At 57.2% G+C, this 16,699-nt stretch overlaps 1 protein-coding gene across 5 annotated transcripts in view; it reads left to right on the top strand.

Moving 5' to 3' along the window:
• The window catches only part of LOC105471552 (ABR activator of RhoGEF and GTPase), a 231,096-nt gene that overhangs the window by 49,749 nt on the left and 164,648 nt on the right, over positions 1–16,699 (top strand). The window contains exon 1 of one of the 5 annotated variants that reach the window (XM_011724084.3): positions 2,475–2,752. The exons of the other annotated variants lie outside the window; for them this stretch is intronic. Within the exon in view, the coding sequence (XP_011722386.1) occupies positions 2,692–2,752 (61 nt within the window). The 5' untranslated portion in view covers positions 2,475–2,691. Of the gene's footprint in view, positions 1–2,474; positions 2,753–16,699 lie in introns of those variants that run through there. 5 annotated transcript variants of the gene reach the window in all.

The raw sequence follows: 16,699 nt of genomic DNA, 5'->3' as shown, positions 1-16,699 counted from the left end.
CAGAGGTTGCAGTGAGCCGAGATCTCGCCACTGCACTCCAGCCTGGGCAACAGAGTGAGACTCCATCTAAAAAAAAAAAAAAAAAAAAAAAGAGCATGAACAGACTGCCAGGGTTCAAGTCCCAGTCCTCACTTGCTCTCTGGGTGGGTTACTCAGCTGCTCAGGACCTCGGTTTTCTCACCTGGAAAATGGAGAAAACAGAGATAACAGTGACATTCACAGTGAGATCACGCTAGTGAACGAAGCACTAAGCCGGGCACACAGTAGGCATTCTGTGTGTGTTATTAGAAGTTTTCCTCCCTAGAGCCCTCAAGATTTGTCTCTCCCTCTACCCTCTATCGTGCTGTGGAGTGGAAGGTCCGAGAGTGCCAGGATTGGACAGAATGTAGACAGAAAAAAGCAAACTATGGCAATGCGAAGGAAAGCAACTGCCACATTTTAGCTTGGAGGATGCTGAAAATAGCTTGTTCAAGCCTTTGTAGATAAAAATGTAAAATGTACGCAAATGTATGTGACTCACACAGAAGCATACATCCATGGCTCCTTCACAGTCAGCGCCGGATGTGGCCATCAGGAAAACCCCGCAGTGTGGGGAGAGGGCCCGGGCTGTCTTGGTTGTTGTTGTTTTGAGGAGGGGACTGTACTGCTGCCTCCTGGGCTGGTGGCTCCTGGTGGCGGCAGCTCACGCCCCTGTTTCCACCTTTCTTCTGGGCTGTCTTCTGAGTGTTCCATGTGGGAAGAAGAGACGCCCTTGGCCCCTCATGGCTCCTCCAGCCTCGTGGTCCTCCGAGAGCCTGCTCGTTCCCTTCCCATGCCGAAGCTCTATTTCTGGAGCATCTCATTGGAGATGCACGCCCCCTCCCTGCCAAGCTCCAGGTGCCTGCTTGGCCCTCCCAATCCTGTGTGCCAGTCAGGGACGGTGGGAGGGTGACAGCTGTAGGGAGGGGCGGCAAGAGACAGCGCTGGTGCCTGACCAGGAGGATTGGGGCGGGGGGAGCCCAGGGGACGCAGGGAGGGGCTGATAATATTGAAAACCACTTGTGCCGGGCAGCCACCTGTAGAGGCTTCCCCACCCAGAGCATCATCCCCTGCGTCTCCCAGGGGCTCCCCAGCCTGTGATGAATGGGTGACCCCCATCTCCCCAGGGGCAGCTGCAGAGGCCTCTGCTCGAGCCGCTTATGGGGCTTCCTCTCAGCATCCTGGGGGAGGAGCTGCTTCTCCCCTTAAGAAGTAGATATGTGTGTGTCTGTTTGGAGTGACGAGGACCGACCCCCACGCCCCTCCAGCGTTCTGCAGGTGCTGACCACACCCGGGCCCGGCAAAGGCCAGGCTGACTTAGCCTTCCTGGTGGGCCTCTGTAGGGCTGGGCTCCAAGAAGGTTTTCCCCTTAAGCTGCCTGGGGATGGGGTGGGGTGGGGACAGCTTCGGGATCTAAACTGTTACTCTGGGGTACCGGGCACCCTGGGTGGTCCCCACTGCTTCCCTTCCCCTGGGTTCAGGAAGGGGCTTCAGCCTCACTGCCCTGGACCCCGCTGGCCTGACTCTCCTCCCCTCCTTCCCTGCTGCAGGGTCACTTGGCCCAAAGAGGTCTATGTGGAAGCTGCCATGGCTGCCACAGAACCAGCCCACGGGAGACAGGCATGGGGCCCCCAATCTCTTCACTGCCCTTGGGCGAGGGGGTCTTCGTTAGAGGGAATTTCGTCTCTAAACGTTCTGTACTCAGGCGTCTTAACCCGACTTCCCACCATTTGTAGGTGATGATGCAAACAGGATTCGGGGTCCCCAGAAGGGGTCCTGGAGGGGAACACGTGGAGCCCCTGGTGCTTCTCCTGGCTCCAGTTTGTCCTCCGCCCAGCAGGGGCACATGTGGGACTGTCCTGGCCCCACGGCCCCGGGACTTCGGCCCTCCAGTGTCTCCAGCCGCCCCCCTCCATGTGTGGCGGGAACGGCCGCGCTCTGAGGTCAGGGGTGTGGAAAGGGACGAGCTGGGTTAGGTTCGGGAGGAGAGAGGCGCCTCCGCGGCGCGCAGGACGTTCACCTCGTGGGTGCCGCAGCGGGTCTGGCTGGGGAGGGGCCCGGCCGTGGTTCCCGCCCCCGAAGCCGCGCTTGGAGATCCCGGGCGGGAGGTGATGTCACCCCTGCGGCGCCCGGGCCCCCCACCGCACCTGGTCTGCGGGTCGCCAGGATCCTGCTGAGCCCGGCGCAGAGGGGGCGAGGGGGGCCTGGGTCTGCGCCGCCGCCCGGAGACCCCCGAGATCCCCGCGGCCCCTCTTCGCCCGGTGCCAGAGCCCCGCTGCCCCGTTAGCCCGGCCGGGGGCGTCCTGCGGGGGGGCGGAGCCTCGAGGAGATTGGTCCCGCCCTGCCCCCCCGCCGCAAAGCCCCGCCCCGCCCACGCCCCGCCCCGAAGCCCCGCCCACGCCCCGCCCCCCGCGAAGTTGCTCGTCGGCTCCAGGATCCGCAGCTGAGCTCCGCGCGGCCGCAGGGGCCGGGAGGGTTCGGGAGGGTTTTGGGGGCGCCCGCCCCGCCCTCGCCCCCGCCCCGGCCGCTGCGCGCTCCTCCCGGGGACCTGGTTCCAGGCCTCCTCGCCCCGCCGCGCTCGCAACTTCGGCCTCCCCCGGCTCACGCCCGCCCTCCCTCCTTTGTTGCGCGATGAGGGTCGGGTTTCGGATCTGACCGAGCCGCCGCCGCGGGATGGAGCCGCTCAGCCACCGGGGCCTGCCGCGCCTGTCCTGGATCGACACCCTCTACAGCAGTACGTGCGCCGGGTGGGGGCGGAGCGGGGGCGGGACCCCAGGATCGAGGTCGGGACCCCAGGATCGGGGTTGGGACCTCAGGCGCCGGACTGGTCTGGGGGACGCGGGCGGGTGCGGGATCGGGGTCCGGATTGGGGTCGGGGTGGGAATCAGCATCAGGGTCGGGACCCAGGCGCCAGGCTGGTCCTGGGGGCGCGGGCGGGGGTCCCCAGAGCGGATTCCCGCGGGCCGGGGGCGGGGACCGTGGGCTGACCGAGCCGAGAGCTGTACCCCCCTTCCCACCTGTTGTGAATCTGGCCTCTGCGAGCCTTGGGTGAGGGAGACCCTTCAGGGTGCTGCCCCCGCCCCCGGACCAGCAGCTTCTCTGTCCAGGCTGAAGCCTAAAAGCCATTTTGAGAAAGTCGTTGGCACCCAAGTTTGCCACCCAGGGGCACTGGGGCTGTGTGGGGTTCGGGGCCCGGGGGTTTGGGGCAGGGGTGGGATCGAGTGGGAGGGGAGACGATGGGTGCAGATATCCGCGGGGGCCCTTTGGATGTGGGAGCTGAAAATCCCGGGCTCAGCAGTCTTTCCTGCCAGCCTCATCACCACCCCCACCCTCATCATCACCACCACCCTCAGAAGGGAAAAAAAAAAAATAAACCTTCTCGAGTTCTCCACCCCCTCGCTCCCAAATCTGCCTGGGTCATGTGATTGGTCTTGCGTGGCCCCAGGGGACACATAACTGATCACGGGTAATGGGGGGGCTTGGGGCGATCGGAGAGCCACCCCCCCACCCCACCACCGCACCTTTCGCGGGTGCTAGAATGGCACCGCCCCTTCTCTCCACCCCTCCCTGAGACACCTTCGCTGGATGCGCTCAGGGATTAGGAAGATGGTCCTCCTGGGCTTACATAGTGGATTTCACCCTTCCTAAGGCCCACATGAGTGGGACCCTCCCACTCTCTCAGCTCATCTTCCAGGCAGGAGTTGGGGGAGGCGGGTGGGGCCAGGTGGAGCCTGGTTCAGCCTGATTCTAGGCACTGGATGCCATAGAACAGGAGCATTTGTTTTATTTTATTTATTTATTTATTTATTTATTTATTTATTTATTTATTTTGAAACGGAGTCTGGCTCTGTCACCCAGACTAGAGTGCAGTGGAGGATCCTGGCTCACTGCAGCCTCTGTCTCCTGGGATCAAGTGATTCTTCTGCCTCAGCCACCCGAGTAGCTGGGATTACAGGAACCCACCACCATATCTGGCTAATTTTTTGTATTTTTACTAGAGACGGGGTTTCACCATGAGGTCAGGATGGTCTCGAACTCCTGACCTCAGGTAATCTACCGGCCTTGTCCTCCCAAAGTGCTGAGATTACAGGCATGAGCCACCGTGCCCGGCCAACAAGGGCATTTTTAAGCGTCATCCCAGCTAGAGTTCCTTGATAAGTCATATGGGGGAGGGTGGGAGGAGTAGAAAAGGGTGATGCCTCGAACCCCAGAGTCTTACCCTGGAGGCTCTGTGGTATCCAACATTTAACCTCTGACCTCAGCATCCCCTTGGGTCCAGGTCATTCCCTGTATCTTCTCCACCCGCCTCCTCCTCCATCCCAGGTTCCTTCCTCTCCTCCCCCCAGGAGCTGTCCTTGTGATGGTTCATTCTGCTTTGGTTTCTCAACATCAAAGGGGCAAAGCCGGATCCCCTGGGTGTGGGTCCTGTGCCAAGTGCCGCCGCTCCATCTGCTCCTTCCCCTGCAGAGGCCAGCGTCGTTGGGTGAAGGTCACGGCCCACGGCTGTGTGGCATGTGTGTGCACGTGTGTCTGCATGAATGGGGGCACACATCTGTTCAGAGCGCCGGTGCAGATCAGCTCCTGACCCGAAGGCAGGATTAGTGACCCTGTCTTAGCTGTGCGCTTGCAAACAGCTTGCAAACAGCCGTCATAACAATGCCTCAGATTCACATGTGCTTAGGTTCCTGAGTATTTCTGGCTCTTTGCAAAACCCAGTTCTTGTTTCCCTGTTTCCTGAAGTGTGGAATCCTATGGAAACCTGTCTCTAGCTTTCTCTGTGGCAGAGGAAGACTCCCCTGACCTGATCATTTCCAAGGCTTCCATAGCCCACCCTCTTTCCCCCATGCCTGGAGCAAAAAAGCAAAATTGCTTGAGGCCACCTTACAAATTCCTGACCAGAGGAATGCCAGAAAAGGGAATTAGGCCAAGGCCTCTTAGGGGGCTCTGTTGGGCAGCCCTGATTCAGGCAGACTGGCACCTGGGCTGTCGACCCTCCTGCTGCTGCCCTGGCCTCTGGGCGGCTCCTGGGGTGGCCTGGATGGTGGGTGGGAGGGGGCGCTGATATGGCTGCAGTGTGAGGAGTCCCTGCCTCCCACTTCTGAACATCTTATTGGAGAGCTGTAGCAGGAGGCTTCCTGGGGAGGTGCTGTGCAGTCATGTTTGGGCTGTTAGCCATCAACTTTCCTCTTGACAAGAGCCTAAATTAAAACAAATACCCGGGCTGTCATTTGCCTGGCAGTATGGTTTTGTGGCTCCCAGAGGAAGTTCCTCTGCTTCTCAGGAAGCTGTTTGCTTACCAGGCTCGCAGTCCTGGGTGACAAATCTCCACAAAAGCCAGATCCATAGGGAACTGTAAAGGTGGTATACTCAGGGCGTAGGGCGGCAGTGTGACTTTGAGATGGGAATGACTCAGTGGTAGAGGTTCCCTGCCTTCCCCTCTCTGAGCATTGTTCCTGGTGACAATGATAATAGCATTTCCAGAGCACCTGCTGAATGGCAGGCACTGGGATGGGCACTTTCTCTCGCTCCCTCCCTCCCTCCCTCCCTCCCTCCCTCCCCCCTCCCTCCCTCCCTCCCTCCTTCCTCCCCCTCCCTCCCTGCCTCCCTCCCTCCCTCCCTCCCTCCCTCCCTCCCTCCCTCCCTCCCTCCCTCCTTCCTTCCTTCCTTCCTTCCTTCCTTCCTTCCTTCCTTCCTTCCTTCCTTCCTTCCTTCCTTCCTGTCTCTCTCTCTTTTTCTCTCTTTCTCTCTCTCTCTCTCTTTCTCTCTTTCTTTTCTGAGACAGGGTCTCCCTCTTTGCCCAGGCTGGAGTGCAGTGGTGCGATCTCAGCTCACTGCAACCTCTGCTTCCTGGATTCAAGCAATTCCCCAACCTCAGCCTCCTGAGTAGCTGGGATTACATGTGTGCACCACCACAACCCAGCCAATTTTTGTAGTTTTAGTAGAGATAGAGTTTCACCGTATTGGTCAGGCTGGTCTTGAACTCCTGACCTCAGGTCATCTTCCCACCTTGTCCTCCCAAAGTGCTGGGATTACAGGCGTGAGCCACTGCGCCTGCCCTGTGCTAGGCACTTTCTATCCATTTTCTCCAAACCTCACAACTCTGCAACTCTTACAGATTAGGAAAGAGAGGCTCAGTTAGCACAAATCATATACCTAAGATCACATAAGTAACAAATAGCTGAGCTGGAATTCAGATTGTACCCTAGAATAATGAGGAGGACCCTGAGTGCCCCCTGGGTATGTCTGAGTTGATTCAAGGCCTTGGAATGTCACGGAACGGGGGGCACCATTCTCTACAGTCCTCTTTGGCAGAGTTCTCCCTGAAACGGTCTGGCAGAGTAAATGGCTTCAATGGATCTGACCCCAACCTGGCCCTGTGCCTCTTGTAGGACCTGGGGGCTGGGCCTGGAGCCCAAGCAAGGACAGCGGAGGCTCTGTCTGAGCTCACTGAGGCTGGTGACTCTCTGCTCCTAAGGTACCAGCCTGCCAGCCAGCCCGCCCCTCCCCTCACACACTTCTTGCCTTTGGGGTTGGCAGTTCATTCTTTCTGGTTTTGCCAGGAGGAGTGTGCCCACTTCCATCACAGGTTTGGTGGTCGTTTGATGAAGGGTGGGCAGCAAACGCCCCATCTCTCCTATGGTAGAAGTACTGAAGGGCTGGGGTAAGTGTGATTTGTCTGACTCAAGGAGAAGGGTTGGATCCCTGCTACCAGGGACTCTGGGACTGATGGGAGCAGAGTCCTTTGCCTGTGGAGTGACAGATGGTTTCAGACATCCCCCAGTTCCTGTGTCTGCACCACTCATTTGCCTGCATTAATGTAGCAATGTCAGTTTCACCCCTCAGTACCTTACCTAGATTCTCTCCCTGGGGCTGGTGTGATGCTCTCTCTGAGGCTTTTTCTTTTGTTTTTGTTTTTTTTTGAGACAGAGTCTCGCTGTCTCTCCCAGGCTGGAGTGCAGTGGCACGATCTCGGCTCACTGCAACCTCCACCTCCCTGGTTCAAGCGATTATCTTGCCTCAGCTTCCTGAGTAGCTGGGATTAGAGGAGCCCGCCACCACGCCCGGCTAATTTTTGTATTTTTAGTAGAGATGGGACCTTGTTGGCCAGTCTGGTCTCCAACTCCCGACCTCAGGTGATCCACCTGCCTTGGCTTCCCAAAGTGCTGGGATTACAGACATGAGCCACTGCGCCCTGCCATGTTTTCTTGGTTATAAGCCCTCTATGTCTTTTACCACCCTTTCCACTAAACACTTACCATCTTCTCTTTGTTTTTATTTTATTTTTTATTTTCCCAATCCCGTGGGATTAGATTGGATTAAATTAAGTTCTGCGGAGTAGCCCAAAATGGGGGCGGAGCTGTGCTCTGAAACTGTCTCTGTCCCTGGGATTCTCCAAGCAGATCTGGATTAAGACATACGTGTGCCCCAGGCAGGTTGATTATCTGGCACCTCTTCAAATGGAAAATCTTTATATTTGGGTTTAGGATTTATTTAGAGGAGAGGCAAAGGCTACATTTAAAGCCTCTCCCTTTTCCATTTCAGCCTCCATTTGGTCCCAAGTAATTTAGTCCTGGTCTCAAACATACCTTCCCTACTGAGCCAAGCAAGAGCCTGCAGTGACTTGGCCCTCATGGAAGGCAGAACGTGACCATCTGTTGTTACTAGAGCCTGCCTTTTGGAGCTCACTTCTCTTACCCCAAGCAACATTTCCAAGGGTGATTTCAGTCTCTTTTGGTATTTTCTTGCCCTTTATAGACTCAGTGCCTCATCCATGGGCCAGGAAAGTATCTGGGGCAGTGGGGATGCAAGCCTGTGTCCAGGTGATCATGAGCCTGCCTCAGTTTCTCATCTGAGCCCTACGTTTCCTACACCAGGGACCAAGCCACTTGACTGACAGCCTGTGTGCGTTTGATCAAAGCAGCTCAGTTCTCGTGGCCGTATCAGACCACTCCACGTGTGCTAGTGAGCGCCTGCTGGCGGATGTTCACATGTTCTCTGAATAGCCCAGTAATTTATTCCTTTTTGTCAACACCGGCCCATAATCGTCATGGCTGCTGGAGTCTCAGAGGTGGGGCTGACAGAAGAATTAAGTCATCTACTCAGAGAAACTGAAGTTTTTGTGGTCGTGATTGTTGCTACTGTTGTTCTTTGGGAAAAGGAAGGAAATTTGTGGAGAATTGGCTGGAAGATGCTGCTGGGAGGCTGGAAGATGGGGAATGGTGAGGAGGCTCTGCCTCACTCTTGGGGTAGGATGGAAGACTTGTTCTCTGTCTGAGGTACGATCTGCTTTCTGGGACGATTCCGGTACCTTCCTTGTGCCCGTTCCTCTGAGGGAGGGCATGACGGCTCTCATGGGTGTTGTGTGGATTAATTCATATGTATAAAGTGCTTTGAAGGTGAGGAGTGCTGTTGAGCTGCTCAGCTGTCTGGCTCATCCGCTCTTCATCCGGGAAAGCCTTGAGGGACTGGGAAAGGCTGGCACGTGACTTAGGAAGGGGCAGGGAATGTGGCAAGAGGACTGGCAGGAACGGTATTGGACCAGCTTTGAGGCGGCGCCTCCCCAGCGGCTCCTGCACAGGCCCTCCATAGGTTTTGGTTGCCTGAGTATGGGCAGGAAAAGAAAACTCAAGTTCTTGGCTCCTTGAGCTCCTCCCCCAGCAGAAATCCCTGTTAGCTGAAACCTGTTCGCTGGCCCGTTCACGAGCTTCCTGGTGTGTGGATCTGGTCGTTGTAGTCGCTTGTAGTGGAGTCAGAGACCCCCAAGGGAGTCTTGTGCTTTGCTAGGGTGTGTGATTGGAAGACTTCGCCGCCAGTGTTTGCGGCAGCTGTTTGGCTCAGCTCGAGCCCTTTGGGGCAAACGGAGGGCAGGCAGCTTCAAGACAACCCCGCACCCGCTGACCCTGCCAGGCCCTTGGTGGTGGCAGGTGACGGTGATGTGTGTGGGGTGGGCTGAGGTGATGTGTGGGTTGGGCTGAGGTGATGGGAGTGTGGGGTGGGCTGAGGTGATGTGTGGGGTGGGCTGAGGTGATGTGTGGGGGGTGGGCTGAGGTGATGTGTGGGTTGGGCTGAGGTGATGGGAGTGTGGGGTGGGCTGAGGTGATGTGTGGGGGGTGGGCTGAGGTGATGTGTGGGGGGTGGGCTGAGGTGATGTGTGTGGGGTGGACTGAGGTGATGTGTGGGGTGGACTGAGGTGATGTGTGTGGGGTGGGCTGAGGTGATGTGTGGGGTGGGCTGAGGTGATGTGTGGGGTGGGCTGAGGTGATGTGTGGGGTGGGCTGAGGTGATGTGTGGGGTGGGCTGAGGTGATGTGTGGGGTGGGCTGAGGTGATGTGTGGGGTGGGCTGAGGTGATGTGTGGGTTGGGCTGAGGTGATGTGTGGGGTGGGCTGAGGTGATGTGTGGGGTGGGCTGAGGTGATGTGTGTGGGGTGGGCTGAGGTGATGTGTGGGGTGGGCTGAGGTGATGTGTGGGGTGGGCTGAGGTGATGTGTGGGGTGGGCTGAGGTGATGTGTGGGGTGGGCTGAGGTGATGTGTGGGGTGGACTGAGGTGATGTGTGGGTTGGGCTGAGGTGATGTGTGGGGTGGGCTGAGGTGATGTGTGGGGTGGGCTGAGGTGATGTGTGTGGGGTGGGCTGAGGTGATGTGTGGGGTGGGCTGAGGTGATGTGTGGGGTGGGCTGAGGTGATGTGTGGGTTGGGCTGAGGTGATGTGTGTGGGGTGGGGCTGAGGTGATGTGTGGGGTGGGCTGAGGTGATGTGTGTGGGGTGGGCTGAGGTGATGGGAGTGTGGGGTGGGCTGAGGTGATGTGTGGGGGGTGGGCTGAGGTGATGGGGGTGGTGGACTGAGGTGATGTGTGGGGGGTGGGCTGAGGTGATGTGTGGGGTGGGCTGAGGTGATGTGTGGGGTGGACTGAGGTGATGTGTGGGGGGTGAGCTGAGGTGATGGGGGTGGTGGACTGAGGTGATGTGTGGGGTGGGCTGAGGTGATGTGTGGGTTGGGCTGAGGTGATGTGTGGGGGGTGGGCTGAGGTGATGTGTGGGGGGTGGGCTGAGGTGATGTGTGGGTTGGGCTGAGGTGATGTGTGGGGGGTGGGCTGAGGTGATGTGTGGGTGGGCTGAGGTGATGTGTGGGGGGTGGGCTGAGGTGATGTGTGGGGTGGGCTGAGGTGATGTGTGGGGTGGGCTGAGGTGATGTGTGGGTGGGCTGAGGTGATGTGTTGGGGGTGGGCTGAGGTGATGTGTGGGGGGTGGGCTGAGCTGATGTGTGGGGTGGGCTGAGGTGATGTGTGGGGGGGTGGGCTGAGCTGATGTGTGGGGTGGGCTGAGGTGATGTGTGGGGGATGGGCTGAGGTGATGTGTGGGGGGTGGGCTGAGGTGATGTGTGTGGGGTGGGCTGAGGTGATGTATGGGGGGTGGACTGAGGTGATGTGTGTGGGGTGGGCTGAGGTGATGTGTGGGGGGTGGGCTGATCTGGTGTGTGGGGTGGGCTGAGGTGATGTGTAGGGGGTGGACTGAGGTGATGGGGGTTGGACTGAGGTGATGTGTGGGGTGGACTGAGGTGATATGGGGGCGTGGTCTGAGGTGAATTGTGTGGGGTGGGCTGAGGTGATGTGGGGTGGGCTGAGGTCATGTGTGGGGGTTGGACTGAGGTGATGTTTGGGGTGTGGGCTGAGGTGATGTGTTGGGGGTGGACTGAGGTGATGTTTGGGGTGTGGGCTGAGGTCATGTGTGGGGGTTGGGCTGAGGTGATGTTTGGGGTGTGGGCTGAGGTGATGTGTTGGGGTGCTGGGATTTCAGGCGTGAGCCACCGCTCCTGGCCCGGGAGTAGCTTGCGTTTCTTAGGGCAAGATATGGTCAGTTGGGGACATGGTGATGCTGGGAGGCAGTGGGAATGTTCCACTGGTCCCTGAAGCTTAAGGAGAACCTGACCCAGACCTTGTGAAGCGGGGAGGGAGAAAGAAATCAGGGCAATAGGCAGGCTATGGAAGGCACCCCCATTTGGAGGCTGAAGATAATGCCCAGTCCTACCCCTGCCTCGGCATTTGGCAAAGAGTCCTTTGAACCAGCTGAGGCCGTGACTACTTGTGGATGGGGCAGCAGGTTCTCTGTCCCCGGATCGAGACCTGACTGGGGCCTCTCACTCAGTTTTCTCATCCAGGCTTTATCCTGCATCCTCCTCCTGCCCTTCCTTCCTCCCCACACACCAGAGCAAAAGATGAATCTGGGTTTACCGGCCAGACGGAAAATGTCAGAGTCAGCCTGGGCTTCAGTAGATGGGGCCAGATGGGGTGGGCTCTATGGTGACCTGATTGATTGATTGGGTGCCGCTCCCCTCTTTCTTCTGTTTTTGAGATGGAGATTCACTCTTGTTGCCCAGGTTGGAGTGCAATGGCATGATCTCGGCCCACTGCAACCTCTGCCTCCCGGGTTCAAGCAATTCTCCTGCCTCAGCCTCCCGACTAGCTGGGATTATAGGCATGTACCACCATGCCCAGCTAATTTTGTATTTTTAGTAGAGATGGGATTTATCCATGTTGATCAGGTTGGTCTCGAACTCCCGACCTCAGGTGATCTGCCTGCCTCAGCCTCTCAGATTTCTGGAATTACAGGCATGAGCCGCGCCCAGCCTCACTCCCCTCCTTCTTGTCCCTGCCCTCACCTCTGATGCCTTCGTATGCCTCTAGGTCACAGGTGGACATGGCAGATGTGATAGGGCATTTTGCCTAAGGTGAGCAAGGTCTCCAGAAAGGCTTGGGTGGCTGGGAGGCCTCAGGTAAACCAGAGCCAAGGGAGCTCAGAGTCCTTGTCACTCTGGGCAGCGTGGCTGTTGGCCTCCCCAGGGGCATCGGTGGAGCTGGTGCTGCCTAGGGAAGCCCGGTATTGACCAGGGATCTATGGGTTTACTCGGGGCTGTTGGGGAAGGATGTGACCATCATTACCTTCGTGGGATTGAAGGGCTGCTTCTGTGAGTGTTCTGGGCTAACCCCTTCCTCTTGGGCATCCGCTCCTGGGCAGCAGCAAAGGTTTAATGGGTCGAGATTATGGGGACCAAAGACGCGGTGTAATTAAGCCAGTTATTTCTCTAACTGGGAGCATCTACTCCTCGCAGCCGCAATTGACTTCCTCACTTGTGGTTACTCCGTTCGGTGTGCACTACCTTGGGCCTAACAACCCATATGTCATCTTTTTGAATGAGTCTCTCCCTTGAAGGCGACGTTTTAGGAGAAAGACCCCTCTGGGAATTGTGGGGTCAGGGTGACAGTGTGTGCTATGCAAGGATGCCCCCTGGAGTTGTTCTGTGCAATGGCGCCCATGGGGCCCTCTTTGGGAACTGTGTCTGGGCTCTGTAGAGGGACATGGAAACCTCATCCTTGAGTCTCCCAGGATCCTGGGGCCCAGTGTAAAGAAAGTCCATCAGTCCTGCTGGGTTCATAGAAATTAGTTTCTAATTTGGTCTAGAAAGAATGGAAGAGACAGGCTGGGCACAGTGGCTCACGCCTGTAATCCCAGCACTTTGGGAGGCTGAGGTGGGTGGATCACCTGAGGTCAGGAGTTGGAGACCAGCCTGGCCAACATGGTGAAACCCTGTCTCTACTAAAAATACAAAAATTAGCCAGGCATAGTGGTGGGCGCCTATAATCTCAGCTACTCAGGAGGCTGAGGCAGGAGAGTTGCTTGAACCTGGGAGGCGGAGGTTGCAGTGAACCAAGATCACACCATTGCACTCCAGCCTGGGCGACAGAGTGAGACTCCATCTCAAAATAAACTAAGTTAATTAATTCAAGGTCACAGACTACAAGCCAGGAATTGTGCACTAGGTTGGCCCCGCTCTAAACTGTGCTCTGTCTCCCACATTCTTACCCTTCACAGTGGTGCCAGTGGAGGCTCCTTGACGCTGATATTTCACTGAGGTTGATGGATCTGGGTTCATTTCTCTAGCTAGAAAGACAGTTGTGAAGGCTGCATCTTGCCCCCGACCCCCCATGATATGAGGAGACAGCCCTCTGCCCCCAGGTATCCTGGAAGCACTGGGAGCATCCACCAACGGGGCTGCCTCTTCCTAGAGGGATGAGCCTAAGGAAATGTCCTCATGGGCACTTGGAGCCCACGTGCCCGCATTACCCACCTGCCTGCATTACCCACGTGCCTGCATCATTACCCACGTGCCCGCATTACCCACGTGCCCGCATTACCCACCTGCCCGCATTACCCACCTGCCCGCATTACCCACGTGCCTGCATCATTACCCACGTGCCCGCATTACCCACCTGCCTGCATTACCCACCTGCCTGCATTACCCACGTGCCTGCATCATTACCCACGTGCCTGCATCATTACCCACGTGCCCGCATTACCCACGTGCCCGCATTACCCACCTGCCCGCATTACCCACGTGCCTGCATCATTACCCACGTGCCCGCATTACCCACCTGCCCGCATTACCCACGTGCCTGCATCATTACCCACGTGCCCGCATTACCCACCTGCCCGCATTACCCACGTGCCTGCATCATTACCCACGTGCCCTCATTACCCACCTGCCCGCATTACCCACCTGCCCGCGTTAGCCACCTGCCCGCGTTACCCACCTGCCCGCGTTACCCACGTGCCCGCGTTACCCACGTGCCTGCGTTACCCACGTGCCTGTGTCATTACCCACGTGCCTGCATTACCCACCTGCCTGCATCATTACCCACGTGCCCGCATTACCCACGTGCCTGCATTACCCACATGCCCGTGTTACCCACATGCCCGTGTTACCCACCTGCCTGCATTATTCCTGTGCCTGTGTTACCCACGTACCTGCATTACCCACGTGCCTGCATCATTACCCACGTGCCTGCATTACCCACATGCCTGCATCATTACCCACGTGCCTGCATTACCCACCTGCCTGCATTATCCATGTGCCTGTGTTACCCACGTACCTGCATTACCCACATGCCTGCATTACCCACGTGCCTGCATTACCCATGTGCCCGCATTACCCACCTGCCTGCATTACCCATGTACCTGCGTTACCCACGTGCCTGCGTTACCCACGTACCTGCATTACCCACGTGCCTGCATCATTACCCATGTGCCTGCATCATTACCCACGTGCCTGCATCATTACCCACGTGCCCGCATTACCCACCTGCCTGCATTACCCACGTGCCTGCATTACCCACATGCCTGCATTACCCAGCTGCCTGCATCACCCACGTGCCTGCATCATTACCCACGTACCTGCGTTACCCACGTACCTGCATTACCCACATGCCTGCATTACCCACATGCCTGCATTACCCACGTGCCTGCATTACCCACGTACCTGCATTACCCACGTACCTGCATTACCCACATGCCTGCATTACCCACATGCCCGCATTACCCACCTGCCTGCATTATCCATGTGCCTGTGTTACCCACGTGCCTGCGTTACCACGTTCCTGGGATTATTGGCAAGAAATGCTGATTGTTAACATACACAAACACACCCCCCCACACACAAACACACACAAACACAAACACACACCCCCAACACAAACACAAACACAGAGAAAGGGAGAGTGAGAATAGACTTTGGCATTTGGGATGGAGCAGGGCCGGTGCCCAGTTTCTAGAGCGAGGCCAGGGGCAAGGACATGGGGATTTGGCAGAGCCCAATCGTGCTGGCCTTGCTCTCCAGCCTTTTAAAATCCACCTCCACAGTTTCGAAAGGAGAATAAAGAGAGCCCTCAGCCGTAAATCAGGCCACTGAGCACCGAGGTCCTTTGCTGAGGCCCAGGGCCTGCTGGGCTGCAGAGCCAGCTGCTGTGTTTGAACTCTCCCGCGTGCAGCATATTAATGACGGGGTGGTGCAGACCCTCCAGACCCAGTCCCACACCCATGACCGCCCTCGAGCCCAGAGAGTCCCCCGCAGAGAGGCCAGCCGCCTGGGGGGAAGCCTGTGTCTGGGGGGCTTACACCTTAGCAGAGCCCCCGTTGGCTGGGACTTCAAATCAAGCCAGACCCTTCTGTAGCTCTGGATTCTGGCCAGATGAAAGGCAACCCCTGACACAGATCTTTTGAGCCCGTTTCCCAATAGGAATAAAAGTAACAGCAATTGATTGGACACTTCATGGGTGCCACCGTCGAGCGAGTGTTCTCACGTTTGTGATCTCGTTTCATCTTCACACTAAACCTATGAAAGGTTGTTACCCTGATTTGAAGGATAAGAAGGGGGATGGCCATTGTTCTTGGCCTCTGCTGGTGACTTCTGCCATGGGAGGCACCATGGGGGGGACACACGAGGTCTCCTCTGCACTCCTCTGCTCACCCTCTTCCTGTGTAGCAGAAGCTCAGTCATCCTCTGACTTTGCTAATGCCTCTGTCTAGACAAACCCACGTCCTCCCTACCTCCTCTTTCCCCTGCAGGGCCAGCTTTGGTGTTAATGGAGCAGAAAGCCTTGGTAGTTACTTTGTGAGTGCGTCACGGGGAGGGTCCTGAGAGACCAGCTAGCGTCCACCCAGCTGCGTGGAACAGCCACCTTGACTTGGTCGAGGCCAGCAGGCATTTTGCAGACCTCGTGGCAGCTCCTGACCCATGTTCCCCCTTGGGAGGCCTGGATGAGCTGGGGCCCCACGTGCCATGCTTGGGTGTAGAATCTTCAGAAACCAAAGGCAGGAGCTCATTCGGTCTCCTGCTCTCTGGCAAGAGAGGATGGAACACACATTGGCTGTCAGGAGAGCTGCTGCTTCTAGCCGGACGGCCCTGCCGCAGCCGGTCAACTGCCAGCACAGCCAGGCCCTTATCGGGGGTGCCTGCAGTGTCTGTTGTCAAGCCCCTCCCTGAGTTAAGGAGCTTGTTCCCTTTCTAATTGCCTGTGGCTGAGCTAAACCCATTTTCTCTCCTTCCGTGGGTTCAGTGGGGTATCGCCTTTCCTGCCATATTCAGTCCAGACTGGGGGAGCCTCTTGTTATCCATTCCAGTTTCCCAGCACAGTGCCCGTTCTCTAGCCAGTAAGGCCCCTCACTTTCCTGCAAACCTTTGTGCTCCAAGGATCTCCTAACCAGCTTCAAGCCTCAACTCAGCTACCACCATCTCCAGGAAGCCCTCCAGGCCTGATTCGAGCACTGGTCTTAGTGAGATCCCTAATGCTGCTTGTTCTGGCTCACATCACTTAGTACTTTCTTTTTTTTTTTTGAGACGGAGTCATGCTCTGTCGCCCGGGCTGGAGTGCAGTGGCTGGATCTCAGCTCACTGCAAGCTCCGCCTCCCAGGTTTACGCCATTCTCCTGACTCAGCCTCCCGTGTAGCTGGGACTACAGGCACCCGCCACCTCGCCCAGCTAGTGTTTTGTAATTTTAGTAGAGACGGGGTTTCACCGTGTTAGCCAGGATGGTCTTGATCTCCTGACCTCGTGAGCTGCCCGTCTCGGCCTCCCAAAGTGCTGGGATTACAGGCTTGAGCCACCGCGCCTGGCCCACTTAGTACTTTCTTATCTTTTTTTTGAGACAGAGTCTCACTCTTGTTGCCCAGGCTGGAGTGCAACGGTGCAATCTCCACAACCTCTCGGCTTACTCCTACCTCTGCCTGCCAGTTAGTGATTCTCCTGCCTCAGCCTCCCGAGTAGCTGGGATTACAGGTGTGCGCCACCACGCTCGGCTAATTTTTGTATTTTTAGTGGAGACGGGGTTTCACCATGTTGGCAAGGCTGA

The sequence above is a fragment of the Macaca nemestrina genome, chromosome 17, assembly GCF_043159975.1.
Source record: "Macaca nemestrina isolate mMacNem1 chromosome 17, mMacNem.hap1, whole genome shotgun sequence".
In the NCBI taxonomy this organism is placed as follows: Eukaryota; Metazoa; Chordata; class Mammalia; order Primates; family Cercopithecidae; genus Macaca; species Macaca nemestrina.
The sequence above is the reverse complement of the archived record's forward strand: the minus strand, read 5'-3'. Positions and strand labels throughout refer to the sequence as shown.